General features: G+C 41.1%; 1 protein-coding gene across 2 annotated transcripts in view; it reads right to left on the minus strand.

Annotated features, from left to right (window-relative positions):
* LOC120397231 (macrophage mannose receptor 1-like) overlaps positions 1–16,526 on the minus strand; it is a 99,847-nt gene that overhangs the window by 50,667 nt on the left and 32,654 nt on the right. Inside the window, exons 7-13 of one of the 2 annotated variants that reach the window (XM_039522929.1) lie at positions 15,333–15,515; positions 10,978–11,135; positions 6,912–7,025; positions 5,670–5,785; positions 2,973–3,121; positions 1,427–1,626; positions 702–823 (exon numbers count right to left, since the gene is read on the minus strand). In XM_039522929.1, the coding sequence (XP_039378863.1) occupies positions 702–823; positions 1,427–1,626; positions 2,973–3,121; positions 5,670–5,785; positions 6,912–7,025; positions 10,978–11,135; positions 15,333–15,515 (1,042 nt within the window). Of the gene's footprint in view, positions 1–701; positions 824–1,426; positions 1,627–2,972; positions 3,122–5,669; positions 5,786–6,911; positions 7,026–10,977; positions 11,136–12,066; positions 12,164–15,332; positions 15,516–16,526 lie in introns of those variants that run through there. The other variant, XM_039522930.1, reaches the window with a different exon arrangement.

A 16,526-nucleotide genomic window follows, 5' to 3' on the forward strand; every position in this document is an offset into this window, starting at 1 on the left:
TTCTAAAGCCTGCTGACATCAATGATAAGGATCTGACTTCAATGGCCTTTGAATCAGGTTCAGAGCTCCAACCTGCACATGCAAAATTTACAAGCATAATTTAAGGGCTCATTGAAAATTTGGCCAAAAATACTTGATTTTGGTGTTTTGGAATACATGGGGATTGTTTTCAGAAGCTATTGCTAGAAAAACCTGTTTTGTGATGTGCACGCTGCTTTTCTTAAAAAATACATTTGATCACATTGATAATGTATTACCCTATGTTATGAGTTCCTTTACTAGAGACCACGTAACTGCATTCACATTCCCTGCATAGAAGCAAAGCTGTCTGAAATCATTTCAAGTACCTGGTTAGTTAGAGCTAGGGAACAATAAAAACCTTGACCAGTTTTATGTGAATATTTTCCTCTCTCTTCATAAATTTTCATATGTTGTATCAAATTACTTCTGTGGCAATTTTACAAATTCCAAAATAATATGCAGACAAAAGTACACCAATTCATTAATTCTTTCAACTTTTGGAATCCCTAACTGATTGTAAATATTACAATTCTAAAATATTTTAAATTGGATGACAAATATTGTACCAAAGTATGAATATTTAGCTGAAACCAACTATTGCAGGAAGGATCAAAAGGCATTTATTTTTCTCATTTAATTGATAAAGTGAAAAAATAACCATAATATAGATAGATACTCACGCTATGGAACGCCAAACAACATATTGTTCTTCTTTACCATTAATGGTGGCCAGATCTCCTCCTATAGCTCTACAATAACCTTGAGAGTCCAACCAGGTTTTCTTTTGATCTCTTGAAAAAAGCTAATGAGAGTATATTTTACAATCAGAGATGTGCTGTATAAATCATAGAATCAAAACCCATGAGCTATTTCCCCTATGGTATGATGTCATACAATCTAACAAATCAAAAAGCAGACAGTATAAAATTTAAAATGCGTTATACAGATTACAGAATGCCTTGTACACAGAATCTGTTTCGCTTTACATGAGACATTTGAGCCACAGCTAGCAGAGGGCACTGGTGAGACCAACCTCTACTATAATACAAACAATGAGGAGAAAACAGTTTAAAATTTAATAGGACTTAGAGATGTGGGAGAAGAAAAGTCAGGTTTGAACACCAGAGGTGAGAAGAGATGGGAGCAGTTGCGAGCCTCTCTCGCCTATTGTTGTGTATTATTAAATAGTTGCTAGTGTCTGCATTTCAGTGATGGGTGAGGTGACCCCTATCGATAGCTTGTAAATCCTGTTTACAAAACACTCAGAGATCCTTTCAGGATGGAGAGAAAATGTAGACATGTCTAGTCTGCACGGAAGTCATTCTTGTTTAAGTTCTTCTTTGCACTTCTGTGTTTCAAACATGTACAGAGTCTATATTCATTCAGAATTATTTGCTGTACTTACTTTGAAGCAGAAACTAATACGATTGTTTGAATTCCAACCTTCTGGGCATGTGGGGACAGGAGTTGTTGTTGGAATAGGCGGAGGTGTCACTCCCTCAGCCCACTGTTTACAGAGAAATTTTGCCTTTTCCTCACATTTCACAACATCCCATAATCCACCAGCAATTCCAGTCCTCATGGCAACACAGCCTGACTTTCTTCCTTTATACATATAAAAAGAAATGAAAACCAAACTGTTAATCATCTAGAACTTCATGAACTTTGAATTCTGTCCTGATATAAACAAATTATATTTCTGCACACATTCAAATGGATAATTTTTCAACTCACAAAGGTCATTCAGTGAATTTGAGGTACATATATGTCTAGTATACTTAGTCAGTACATATCATCCTGTTACCTTTTAGTGGCTGGCCCTAGCAGCTTCACAACCGTCTAGTCTCTGACAACTAGAGTTTTCCTCTGAACTCAAGTGGCAGAGGCCTGTGTTTTTGGTGCTATGTTCTCAGTTTTAACAGACCCCGGTTTTGGTCCCTTTTGGTGACTGCAGTATCTGTATCTATGTAGCCCACCGTTCTTTTGATCATGCCTTATATGATTTACCAAAGCCAGTGGGCATTTTTCAACATGCATTAAAAGCATTTGAAGATAAAGGCTAACCACAGGATCTTATGAAAAGTAATGCAGAATTTTGTTCACTATGGGCATAGCGAATGGTCAGCATGGTGTCTAGCAGCACCTAAGTCCTACTTAAACCCTATTTTCAGAACTTAAGGGCTGCACAAGCCATTGGGTTGGCCTTCTGCAAAGGGGTGAATTACAACCACGCAGATGGAATTGAAATATCCTCAGATAACAAAGTGATCTAAATAAATCTGGTGTTTAACAGAACAAGCTGTCCTAGGGAGAGCCTGTTAGCAGGATGGCATGATATTTTCATATTAAAAAACAGGTTTTTAGGATGAACAATTAAGATGTCTTAGCTACTATTTACAAGGCTATTTTTCAATTCTATTTTTTTGGCCCGTCTCATTCAGTGCTAGGTTACCCCAAACTAACTATAACTGTTTAGTGATATTCCCTCCAGTAACATACTGATTATGATGGGGTCAAGTACATCACAAGATACCTCACCCCCTATTTCCTATCTAGCATTCACTCTAAGCCACCACACACTACGTACTCCATGTCAGCCCAGCCCCAACACTAACTCAGTCTTTCCCATTACAATGGCAAATCAGAACCCTGATTTCAGCTTTGAGCTTTTTCCAAGCTTGTATACAATCCCATTTCAACACTAACCATCAGGCTAACATAATGCAGGCATGCAGATCACTTACACCATTCACACCAAAGTAGCAAACCAAAATTCCTGACAATGCTACCCTTCACCAAGGAAGCATCTGCAAACTGCCAACTGCTGTACAATCCAGCAGAGGATATAGAATGAATTGGTAAGGGAATTACAAAAAAAAAATCTGTCTAAACACTGAGTATTGCAGTGTGGCCCCTGTACTCCCCAACCAATATTGTGGTGCTGTATATACCTGGCATTTCTGAATTCCAGTGTGTGAATAAGACTGTTTCACCATTGGTCCACTTGAAAGTTCCCTTTTCTTGTATATTTGAAAGACCGATCCAAAAATATTTTTCAGGCCTCAGCCCTGTCAGACTAGTTAGAAAAGCTTGTTCATATCTGCACAAAAAGACGACAATAGTTAAATTGGTGTTAAACCAATATTTATACATAGTATGTCATTATCATTTATATTATAAGAGTTATTAAATGAGTGGTTTAGGCATATTTATTTGTACAACACAACAGAATAAAGTGGAATCATTCACAGAGGACATATTTGGCATATTTTGAATTTGTAATTTCACCCCTTTCCGTGTGTAGAGTAAACAAAATTATATGCAGAAGGACTGAAGTAGTGTGAACAAGTTAAGGGGAAGAAAGGCACCTAGTGTTATCTTGGTGGAAGAGAGAATTTACAGTAGTTCTATATTTTAAATATTTGGTGCTATATGCAAGACAGCAGTTTGGTATTAAAATAATCACAAGTATCTACTCCAGGTTAAGGGTCTGCCATGCTACAGAAGAAGTAAACAAAAGTATGCAGTCTAGGGTGGTATTGATGGAAATTAAAATTCACTACTTCAACTAACAATCATGAAAATCAAATCTGTTAACTAAGAACATCATATAAATAATGTGTGCTTATGGGGCTGGGAAGATGTAGAAATAAAAGTCAGTTATATGTAAAAGTCAGCAATACATAGAAGGCTTATTGGAATTACAATAGAGATGGGAGTCTTGCAAAATCAAAACATTTAAAAAAACGTTTGCATATTTGTTATTATTATTAGTTCCAAAACCAGATGAATTTGCTGTTAATTATTTGTATTACAGTTGTACCAGAAATGTGCTATGCACACGTACACACACATATAGGAAAATACAATCTATGCCACGTAGAGTTTGCATACAGATCTACTAAGACACTACAGAAACAAATATGAGAAATTCTAAAGGGCTCATTGACCAAATATAAGTAAGTTCTGACTCCCCATAGCCTACCCCTTCTGCATTCCTCCAACATGTAATATTGGATATTGTGCATCATCTCCTCATGTAAAATACACTGTATTTGGTTGAACTGTGAAGGACTTTCAGATAGAAATTTCAGATAGAATGTTTGGTTAGTTTGCTCATGTTTTAGGATCCTCTTTATGGGGACTAGGAGTAATTTGATATCAAACAAACAAACAAAAATGTTTTTGATGGATGGGCTACATTGTAAAGAATATGATTTCACAGGAACGAATTGAGGGCAGCGTGGCAGGGCCATTCACACAAAGGCCTGTACAGACCTTGCAGGTTTTTCCCCCAGGGCAGGAATGGATTGAATTGGTGGTCCTCAAATATGCTCTAGGAGAATATTGATTACTTTATCACCATTTCTGGGGTTGATACAGTAACACATGGCTGGCAGAGAGTCGTGGAACACTACCTGGGTGAACAAGGCAAGGAGGATGTGAACAGATTGGTGGTCAAAGTCCTTGGGGTCATAAGAAGCTTGGCAATTTCGCAAGCTGGGACACCAGAATTATTCAGGGAAGGTGGGGTTCCCCTGCCAGGCTTTGCTGCAGATTTGTTCTGTCTGATACAAAAGGGGGCGTTAGGAGATGTTTGAGAATCCAACTGGGTTTGGGGGGAAGGCAGCCAAGCTAACTGCTGACACCTCCTTGTGGCAAAAAAGTATACAGTGACCAGATAAATGGCTTGGAAAAGGGCTTAAAAATGAGCTGTTCATTAAAGGAATGGAATGGGGGAGGGGTGGGGAAGGGTGGCTGGGGCTCCTATGACTGGTATGGCAGGGAGCCAACCCCCATTTCTTGTAGCCCACCTTAACCCTCCTACAAGGCAGGGGGTGGATGGTAAGGTCCTGGCAATGAATTGGCTGGGAGATCTAGACAGAAAAAGAGGGGGAGCCCCCCGGGTAAATCCTGAATGAACATGGGGTTACCTGCACTATACAGTTATCTGCCAGGTAGCCTCAAACATCTAATAATAAAGTTGTGGCCTGATTAAAAGCATATCAGACGTCTCCTGTCCTTTTGGCATAGCCGGAAAATGCTCCAATGACTTTTTTTTTTTTTTTTTTTTTTTTAAAGTGCAGCTTTACTCCAGAAAAAGTAACTAAGTAAAAATAGCCCTTCTCACTAAGAAGAGCTGCTTCCTGTGTGCGATTCAGAGCCCCCCTAGCTATTCATTTGGCAACAAAAATAGTTTTTTTTCAGCTTTTTACTCTTGTAAGCTCTGCAAAGCCAACACGACTCGGACAGAGCAAATGTCATTCTATTTGTGTGCGTGTGTGTGCATCAGCAACAGAATTGTTTAATAACTTCCAGTTACTCACACCTGTGCAACCTCACTGACAGGAATAGGCTTCCACAGGTGTAAGTGAGGGACTAATTTGCTCTGAAGACCCTATATAATGGTGAATTCAAATTTCATGGTAGTCACCCACCCGTCTCTACAGTGGGCTGACCCACACCCTTGGATTTGGGCACCCACCCACCCATTTTGAGAGGTTCGATATCCCATTCTAATTTTCTGCCTCAAGCCTGTCTCTGACTTTGCTAAACATTGGGAATTTTATTTTGATGATCTAGACTATTTTAGGATTTTGAGCCTTCTAAGGTCCTGTAAGCCGCCAGAACAGCAGCCTTTTCCATACCTGTTTTCAACAGTAGTTAGGTAAGCCTGGTTCCTTCCACACGTTTGATTTGCTTCATAAAATGATGCAAATGTACTTGAAATCATGTAACAATGAAAGCCATGTCTTTTCCATCCCTGTCAAAATAAATATTAGGCAATCACACAAGCTTGTTGGCCAAGTGTGATGTAATACTCATTTCTATTCTGTTTTAAAAAAACGGATATAGAACACAAATATACTGCTAAACCATGGGGCAACTAACGAACAATAAGAATGAAGAGGTCACAATGTGAACAACAAGCAGAGATGGAAAATAAGTTAGCAAAATATTTCCTTGAAATAAGTAGAACATGGGAGTGTTTATTCAGCAGCGAAGTGCTGACTCAATTTTTCCTGTAGGGATATCTCTTTCGTGAAGCATGTTAAAAAAAAATTTAAAAAATCAAAACTGAGCCAGTGCCGAGCTTTGGGTTATCTTTTCTTTGTCTGCTTATCCAACAGTAAAACTGCCTCAGTTATATGTACAGACTGGACAAGCAAAGTGGAATATTCTATCAGAAATATGGATCCAGTTCAACACAAAAGCATTGTGGGTCTTCAGAAGCACACAAGACCCAGAAACACTTGGATGTTAAATGTATAATACATATATATAAAAGTATCAACTATAAGATATACATTAATGAAAAATGGTAGACTAATAAAGCTACTTTGACTATAACAAAGTCAGATACTTTACATCTCTGAGTCACATGTAGGCTACACAAAATTGTTGATAAATCTTTTTAAATCTATTTGTAACTAGGAACAAACATCTATTTATAACATACTGTTTCATGAAACAAAATGTCACACAGAATGAGTTTTTAAAAATTCTTCCGATAAGTCTGTGCTCACCCCTTCTCTCCAGCCTCAGGGTAGCATTACTTCACCTCAAAAAACTTCAAGTTCAATCCCGCAAGGAGAACTTGATTCCAGGGCAGGAAAGTAATAATCTGCTACAGGAATTATAGGGTTTGGGGTACTTAAAACACAGTTGTGAATCATGGTCCAGAAGGCAGTTGGAAGCTAGATCTATTTACTCTTCCAAGTATGCCATATGTCCTGCACATTATGAAGACTGTGGCGGCCATGTGCTCCGGTGAGGCCAATACAGACCAATTTTTGGCTGTCCACCCTTATCCTCACAGTAATCTGGTTTGTACTTAATGTCTCAATTGTCCCATGCTTGTTCAACTCACATAACTATTTTGCACTTACTCTTTGACAGCCTGGATCATTGATCTCCTCTTCTCCACTAGCTTCTGCCAAAGGTTTCCTTTTACAGATGTATGCAAGTTTCTTTTCACAAGCATGATCTGCCCAATATCCATCCTGAAAATGGCATAAGGAGAGAAACTTATCAATCAAGTGGGCCTTTTAGTCTTTCAGAAAATTTCATTAGTTCTTTAATATTATTAATGTTCATGGATATTTATTCTTGTAGTGCTATGAAAGGGAAAAATGTAGATCTGTGATTTATTTTAAGTTATTCCATCTACAGTATGAGTAAATGAATCTTGGGTAGCCAGTTTTGACCTATGAATTTAATGTAGCAAGGAGTCCGGTGGCACCTTAAAGACTAAGGGTATGGCTACACTTGAGATTTGCAGCGCTGGTGGAGGCTTTCCAGTGCTGCAATTAGTAAGTGTCCACACCTGCAGGGCACATCCAGCGCTGCAACTCCCTGGCTGCAGCGCTGGCCATACACCTGGGTCTGCCTGGGGAATAAGCATTGCAGCGCTGGTGATCCAGCGCTGGTCATAAAGTGTGGCCACACACCAGCGCTGCTGTTGGCCTCCAGGGTATTAGGAGATATCCCAGAATGCTTTTAACCCCTTTGTTTTGTTATGCAGCCTCTCTTTGTTTTGTTGTGAACGCGGGGCTCCGCTCCGCTCCGGGAGCTGCTTATCTAAAAAAACAAACACAGCTCCTGTTTGCTGTGATCAATCTGTGAACAATCAAATGAGATATCCCCCCTGCCTGCCTGATTCACAGGGGTTGAATGTTTGCTTTTTGCTTGAGGAGAGAAATAGCAGCGAGAAAGGGAGTCGGCAGCTGCTTATCTGGTCTGCAGGCTGTTTGCAGTTAACACTAAGGGGTCGGAAAAAGTTTCTGATTTTGCAAAAGCAGGGAGCCGATTCACAGTGTCGGCTCCAAAAATCCACTCTCTCTCTCTCCTCTGCTCCCTGTCACACTACACTCCACCCCACCCTACCCCCCTCTTTTGAAAAGCACGTTGCTGCCGTTTGAATGCTGGGATAGCTGCCCATAATGCATCACTCCCAACAGCACTGCAAATGCTGCAAATGTGGCCACACACCAGCACTGGTAGCTGTGAGTGTGGCCACACACCAGCGCTGTCCCTGCACAGCTGGACGACCAGCGCTGTAACTCCCAGCGCTGCAACTCTCAAGTGTAGCCATACCCTAACAGATTAATTTGGGCATTAGCTTGAAGAAGTGGTTTTTTTACCCACGAAAGCTTATGCCCAAATTAATCTGTTAGTCTTTAAGGTGCCACCAGACTCCTTGTTGTTTTTGTGGATACAGACTAACACAGCTACCCCCTGATACTTGAATTTAATGTAGGTAATTACATGACCGACCCTTTTTAACATGGTCCTTTTCTGGTGTGGGTGTATATGTGTGTATGTACGTGTGTGTATATATATAAAATGTCAAGAAATAAAAGTATTCATTCCAATGCTATTTATATATATATATATATATATATATATATATATATATATATATATATATATATATATATAAAAATAGCATTGGAATGAATACTTTTATATATATATAATTTCATTCATGTTAAATACTTTGGATGAGATGTACCCATTGCATACATATTTACACGCACACCCACTACACACCTCTGTCTCATTTAGAAACATCTGTCAGCGATAGTGTTGACCAAATATGAATTGACTAAACAAAATCCTTTTTGCTAATTTATGAACTTTAGAGTTGGGTTTTACCTTAATAGCCTTTTTAAATATAGGAGATTCATAAGCAAACATTGAAATATTAATTCCCTAAGCGACAGAGGTGATCCTACAGCTGCCAGTACGACAGTGCTTGGGTATGTACTTCTGCAAATTGAAGGTGTCTTCCAAATGTGTACAAGCTGGATATTTGAGTTACATCTCTTGCCCTCCAAACAGCAGCCTTTTTCTCCCATGTCTTTCACAGAAGCACCATTTTAACAAGTATTACTTCTGATAGTGATTTTCCTGCCTAAGGCATGGTGATTGGCTGATACTAACAAGGGGTGTCCTACCAGATCATACCAATTGCTAAATGCATGCTATATCTCATTAAATGTAGATGTACAGAAATCATAAGCCCCTGGAATAGATAACTTATAAAACAAGTGCTGACAAACTATGCTATAGTATTGTATATCCTATTGTTAGAATTAGGTTTCCAACTTCCTCCTATCCATTATCCCTGGAGGTTACTAACTTTCTGCTAAGCTTATTGAGAGCAGCCATATAAATATGAATGGATATGGGAAAATATTACAACAGACAACACTACGATGAAGATAAAAAAAGCTCCTATTGAAATGTTGGAGCTCTGCCAATGAAATGTGTTTGTCTCATTAAACTACATCTGTTTTCAGGATGTAGGCTGATATGACAGGATAAAAAAAAAGTACAGTATTCCTCTGCTAATGCTGTCAGTGGCAAATCTGAAAATACAAACATAATTTCATTTGTTTGTTTTCCCAGAGACAGACTTAAAAACGTATAAAAAGTGATCTAAGAGATTTTTAAGGTATAAATGTATTCCAATATTAAGATCCTCCAGCTTAAGACCTGCCAAGACTAGAAGCAAGTGCTGAGATTTCTTTCGTATTTCTTTAGTCCTAGGCCTAAGTGGTCTGCCATATATAAGCCATGTGCAGCTTTCAGGACAGCTGGAAAGATGATTTGTATTGTATATTTATTTCTCTTCTTTCACTTTTAGCTCCCTTCACCAATGGTGAGACATTTTGCAAAATGAAAAGGAGGTTTGGATAGCCTCTGTTTGTCAGAGGGTGGAGACGGATGGCAGGAGAGAGATCACTTGATCATTACCTGTTAGATAATGTCCCTCTGGGACACCTGGCATTGGTCACTGTCAGTAGACAGGATACCGGGCTGGATGGACCTTTGGTCTGACCCAGTATGGCCATTCTTATGTAGGTTTTGCCATTGAAAACTATTTTTGCCTTGATAAATAGGTGAACCTGCAGTGGGTGGTAAGTACAAGTCTTTCACACCATCACAGATCTGGCAAAAAAAAAATTTGCTGGTGTCATATAGCTGTACCCTGTATGACTATCTCTTACCAAGCAACAAAGAGTCCTGTGGCACCTTAAAGACTAACATGCATCTGACGAAGTGGGTATTCACCCACGAAAGCTTATGCTCCGATACATGTGTTAGTCTTTAAGGTGCCATAGGACTCTTTGTTGCTTTTTACAGATCCAGACTAACATGGCTACCCCTCTGATGCTATCTTATCTAAGCTCCTTCTATTTGCTTATCATATTTGTCGCTGCAGAAGCTGTACCTCATTTTTCTAGGAGTAGTGCTAACAGGTAGCCCTTATCAAAGCAGCCTGACAATAGTTCTCTGCAATGGTTTGTCTTAATGCACTGAATAATCCCTTTTCTTGCACATATAAATGAACAGGGCACACCCAACAAAGAATTTATAATACATTCATGCAATATATCTGGCCCACATAAGCCCAAGGTCTGGGATCCAAATGTGTTTCCAGAAAGTCAGGCTCTTTTATTAACAGGATTTCTCCTTAATATATTTTCTTAGTGAAGTTTATAAATCTGTGCAATTTAAGTTATACAGCCTCTGCTCAGTCAAAGCAGAAAAATTCCCAAGTCTTAAACAAATGTCTTTATTTTTTCCATTCTCCTGGAAGCCACAGTCACACATGTTCATGTGTCTCATGGAACAGGTAGGCGTATTCTTCTGAAGCCCAAATCCATGGGAGACCTACAGAGTAGTAGACTCAGAGTGCTTCATAGCAACACAAGGAGTTAACCTTTGAGAAAAGGTCATTGTATGGCCTCTCTTGCCATTTATTATGAAACTAATGAAAACAACTTCATAGCACATGTAAATACTGACTAGATTCCCCCAAAGTAACTCTAAAAACCTTTGAGCAACAAAAGTTACTTCATATAATATTACCCCCGCTCTTGGACAGAAAAATGGATAAAAAGAAAAACAGGCTCACATGAGACAGATATAACTGGATTACTTTACCTGTCCTTTCATGACAACACAATCCTCTTGCATGTTGTTCGCATGGGTTGGTTCGCCACGTAGCCACTTGGTGTATGTCACAGGAGTCCCGTCACTCCATTCAAAATACATCTGAACCTTATTGTCATTCAGTCCAATCCACAGTTCATCCGTTGGCTCTAAAAATCAAATTAGGAGATTTGCTAATAATCATTCTACACAGTATGAACTTTCAGTTCCATTCTAGAGTGAAGAATTTATGCTCAGGAAGTTTAAGAAAGCTTCTGGAAGTAAGTCTCTGCTTCATAAAACATGCTGACTGTTCTTCACATGTCTAATTTTGTTATCAGGAAGGGTCATCCCCCAAAGTGGGGAGATAACCTGATTACAAATAGCTGGGTCTCAGATCTCCTCCAAAATGCTAATTTATCTAAACTGGATTATTATTAAAAACAGAATTATTTTTAGCTCAGCTTTCCATGTTCAGATTTCCTGTAAATTGCTCCAACCTAAATAGCCTTTCATTAATTTCTAAAAATGACCCTTTTAAAAAAAAGGGTATGCACTTCCCTTACATTGCTATTCTTCGGTACAATGAGCAAAGCAGAATTGTCCTCATACTTACTATTTAAAAAAATATGCATTATCTTGTCAAAATACTTGTCACTTTCCCCAACATACTGCAGGTCATTCCTGTTCTTGAGAATACTTTATTCCTACCTCAACTAAAATGTGCAGTAGGAGCTGTTTGGATTTCCCCTTCTTCATATCCCTCCACACCAAGCAAAATTATTTGTCTTCTTTGTCAAGTCATTCACATCTTATCCATATCCTATCATCTCTGACCCCTGTCTTCACTCCAACAATCATGCCAGTCTATCACCTATCAGTCCATTTTTCCCACAAACACTTTAATACGTTTCCCCATGCTCCCCTTTATGTGTGGGGAACAGCTGTAAAAATCCACAAAGCCACCACATTATTCTCCTCCAAATCTCTCCTATAACTCAACTCAACCATGATGCCTACAAAATACATGACAATGGCTAAGCGTCTGATGTGCTGTGTGACCACTGCTTAGTACACTAATCATGCATTTCTCACTGTTACCTTGTGCTCCCCCTGTCTGTTGTGTCCACTTGTTGTGACCTGTCATATTTGCAGACTGCGCTTTAAGGCTTACGACTCTCATGGAGACAAAAATAAACGAAACACCACACACTTCCATGAGAGTCATAAGCCTTAAAGCACAGAGGCTTCAGCACTGTATTGGCAGTGTAAACACATTACAGTGCAGAAAGCAATCAATTGGTCTCCGGAAATGTCCCATAATCCCTCAAGTGGCCTTTGCTCATTGTTTTGAACTTGGCTGCCCTGGAGACATGCGCTCTTCCCCTTTCAAAGCTGTTTCTGACAGCCCCTGCGTGCTGTGCTGATCTGTTCTGGGACACAAAGCAAACCATTAATGTGGAATGCTCCTGCTCCTGCTGTTGAATACAGAGGTAGGCAGGCAGGCAGGTGTGTGCGGGGAAGAGTGAGAGAGCTGTGCAGAAAGCCAGGGATGGAGGCTGGGGGGGCTGATGTCTGAGTTTCCCCCTTCCCCTGCCTCAGGACTGGTTGCTTCCTGCAGCTGTCTGAACTTACAAGACTGCATGCTGACACACACTCTGTCCCACAAAACACACCATCTCCCCCCTCCCACACACTCCCTGTCACACACTCTGCCCTCCTCCCCCCACTTTGCAGCTGGCGATGTAGTAGGATGCCCATGGAACAATGGGATTGGGAAACCTGCATCATGTGATGTTGTGCCTGCCCCATGACGCATTGCAAACCCTTCCCAAAGCACCCTGCGGCCCATTGCACAGTGGGATAGCTACCACAATGCACTGTTCTCTTTGCCATTGCAAGAGCTGCTAACGTGGATGCTCTCCACCATCACAAGGAGCACAGTGTGTACACGCAACGGGGTTTTAATTCCAGTACTTTAATATAAGTGGCATCACTTGTTGTGCAGAAACTTGCCAGTGTAGACATACCCCCTAGTGATAGTACTGACAAAAGAAAAAACTATTAAGGTAGTAACAGAGGGCAGCACTGATTTTTGATCCCAAGCTAAAATGTACCAATGGAACAGTTTTCTGTAGGAAAATGCTGATTTAATTAAATCTAAATGTTTGTCAGGAATATCTCAATTTTGTCCCTGTCAAAGATGAAAATGAGCCTCTTTTCTGTCTTCCTTTAGATCTAAATGCAAGTCATACTTGCGTGAGAAGATCTAATCACCCAGCGGGAGGCAACGTGCGCACGCGCTCACACACACACACGCACGCTTAAAAGGAAGATTAAACGCCTTTTACATTTCAGAAGAACATCTGCCAGGAGTGAGAGGAGAAAAATCAAACATCTGTTCATGAACCAAAAACAAATGATTCTGTTTAGATTTCCATAGTAGTTGCCTAAACTATTACCTGTTGTGATGGGTGCATTTGAAGTGCCATGCATAGACAGATTGATAAAATATCCCTATGTTACAAATGAGAAAATGGAGGCAGACAGAGATTAAATAACTTTCCCCAAGATGCACAGTGAACACATAGCAGATCTGGTAGCAGACCCCAGATCTTTTGACTTCCAGTCCTGTCCACATTAATCAACAGACATTGCTTCCTCTCACCTACTTCCATACATTGATAGTAAAGATCTCACTCTCTGAACAGATGGAAGCTATTTGCATCAACTCTGGGTGGAGGGAAGAGGCCAGGAAGGGACTGGGGAATAAGATGTTGAGTCTGATGTAATTAACAACTGCACACTGCAAACACTTTATCACAACTTCTGAACTAAAATTTTGTTATCTATAATAATTATACTTTTGCTTCCAACATTTTGAGATTTAACTTAAACAACTTTTCACCCATTTTTGTACAGAATAAATTTCTGAAACACATTTTCTTCCTTTTAACAACAGGCAAAAGCAAAATTTTGGGACAAAAATTCTGCTCTCACTAACACCAGCCTAAATCTGGAATACCCCTACTGACTTCACAGTTTCCCTGAATTACACCTTGCAAGTAAATGAGAGCAGAACCTGAACATTTTTCCATACATGTCCCTCAGCTGGGACCTTACCACCCACTCCCAAGGAGAGTTAAGGTGGCTATACAGAAAGGCTATACTGCTGTGACAGTCATCGGAGCCCCGAACACACTCCGCCTTTTGCTCCTATAACCAACACCTCCACTTTAAGTCCTTTACCAAACCATTTATCTGGTCATTGCATGAGCGGTGCATGACTCCTCCATTTGAGGAGGCTGGGTGCGCCCAGACCATGGCCTTGCCTCAAGGCCCACCGCCGCTCAGCCTCTTTCCCCCAAAGTCCTGCCCACACTCCACTCGTGGCCCTGCTCAGCCCCCTCCCCGAAAGGCCCCCCCAGCCCGCTGTTCATGCCTCTTCACCCCCTCCCAGAGGCCCCCAGGCAGGCAGAGCAGGGATGGGAAGAGGCAGAAGGAGGACAGGGCCTTGGGGCAGAGCATGGGGGGGAGTCAGCCGGGGTTCCCTTTTGGCAGTGGCACACTCCAAAGGTGGCAGGCCAGCTATTTGGGGAGGCTTAGCCTCCCATGGCCTCTTATGCCAATCACCCAGGGGTCACTGTATCCCTTCCCTATTGATTACCTGCGCTGGACACCTGCCCCACACTTACATAGTAAGTCGCAATTCTCGTCCCTGCTCACCATAACAAAGCCCTCCCTGAACCCGCTGTGGGGAAGGTGAACAACACCTCACTCCACCTACACCAAACTGGAGGTGAGGGGAAAATTCCTTCCCAGCCGCCGTAGAAAGGATGTTGTGCACGGGCGCCCACAGCAGGGCCCGACCAAACCTGGTATTTTGCAACCTACAAAGGGAGTAATGTAGGGTGCCGCTCTGCTTTGTGCAGGGAAAAGGGGCTTCTCCCATTGAGCTAGTCCCCTTTCAATTCCCCAGTCCTTCAAGTTGCTGGGGGAGGAGTCAGCGTCGCCACGCTGACCCCTCTCCTTTTGCAGCAGCTTCTGAGCCTCTTTCCCACCCCTGCCCATAAAACGCTATTCCCTCTCCCCCAGCAAGCAGGACAATGTCCTCCCGACCCTGCATAAGGTGCAGTGCCATCATTCTTTGGCAACACGCCACCAGACACGTGGAAAGTTCCATCTTTCTGAAAGATTCTACTGGTTTTGTTAGATTTTCCCCTTTTAAAGATAAGGAATCTCTCTGGTCCAAGTTGATTCTTTCAAGCTTTTGGAACTTCTGAAGTGCACCCAGTGTACTTGGGACATTACTAGAAGATTGTTCATTTTTCAATATCATATTGATAGGGCCCTGTAGAAATACTCACTGTACCCAAGCTGCGAGACAATAAAGCTGTACTCTTCAACGTTGTGGATACTGGCCAGATCACCATCCTCCTTTCTACATGAAGTTAAGGCATCTTTCCATATTTTGGTGTCTCTTTGAATTATGTAACAATGACCTGCATATGACATCCATTGAGCAGGGCATTTAATAGGCACATTAGTCTCTGAAGGAAAAATGACAAAAAGATTTCAGACCACTACAAAAAAAGGAATAGAAAATTACATAAACAACCACCACCTTTCTTTTTGTCCTTTATGAAGAGCAGCAGGTCTGTCTGGTATTGCATGCTGAATACACCATAGAAAAATAAAGCACATTCAAGTAAGACTAAAAGCATTTAGCATGTGAAGATAAATAAAAAAATACTTCAAACAAAGGTTAAAAGATTGCTAAGGTAGCAAAGACAAACACTGAAAAGTTAGGCAATGACAGAATTAAGGTGCCTGTGCCACCTTAATTCAGCCCCCTTGTGCCTATGCATTATAATACAAACTTTAACAATCTGACCCCTCAGTCCTCTTCCTCCACCATTTCTCATCCCTCTGCATTCAGATCAGAATTCCTCCTTCACCTCCATATCTGGACACCAGCAGGGGGAGCACTGTCAGCACAGGGCAGACAGTCTCCCTTCCCTGAACCTGTGTCCAGCGCCACAGCAGCCCCAGGTAGCCAGGAAGAGGAATAGTTATCAAAGTCCTGCTCAGCCCCTGCTATCTCAGGATGGTGCATGCTCAGTCACTTTGTGAGGACTGCTCATGCACAGTCCAGTCAGCATACAGAAGCTGTGTCAAGAGGGATCAGGTGCAGTGCAGATGGAGAGAGTCTTCCAAGGGTTTAGCTGCTGAAGTCTCTACTAAGCATGTGTGAATTGAATTATTTTGGTGGCTTACAATTTGGCCAAATTTGGGTGAATTTTCACTGGAGTGGCAAAAGGTACATCTTGTGACATTGAGGTAAACAGCTTGCCAAATGTCAAGCCCTGGCTCCAAAGAATGGAGATACCAGCACTTCTCAATTAAAGGGTTGGAAGACTAGTATTAACGTGTTCAAACCACCACATTTCCTCCTAACCTCATTCTGAGAAGTAGATGGACATTTTACCAGAACCTTCCCAAAAGAAATCAGACTGAGGCAGACACCTGGTCTGGAAAATTTCCATACAAATGGTTAAAGT

Source organism: Mauremys reevesii, linkage group 2, assembly GCF_016161935.1.
Source record: "Mauremys reevesii isolate NIE-2019 linkage group 2, ASM1616193v1, whole genome shotgun sequence".
Lineage (NCBI taxonomy): Eukaryota > Metazoa > Chordata > Testudines > Geoemydidae > Mauremys > Mauremys reevesii.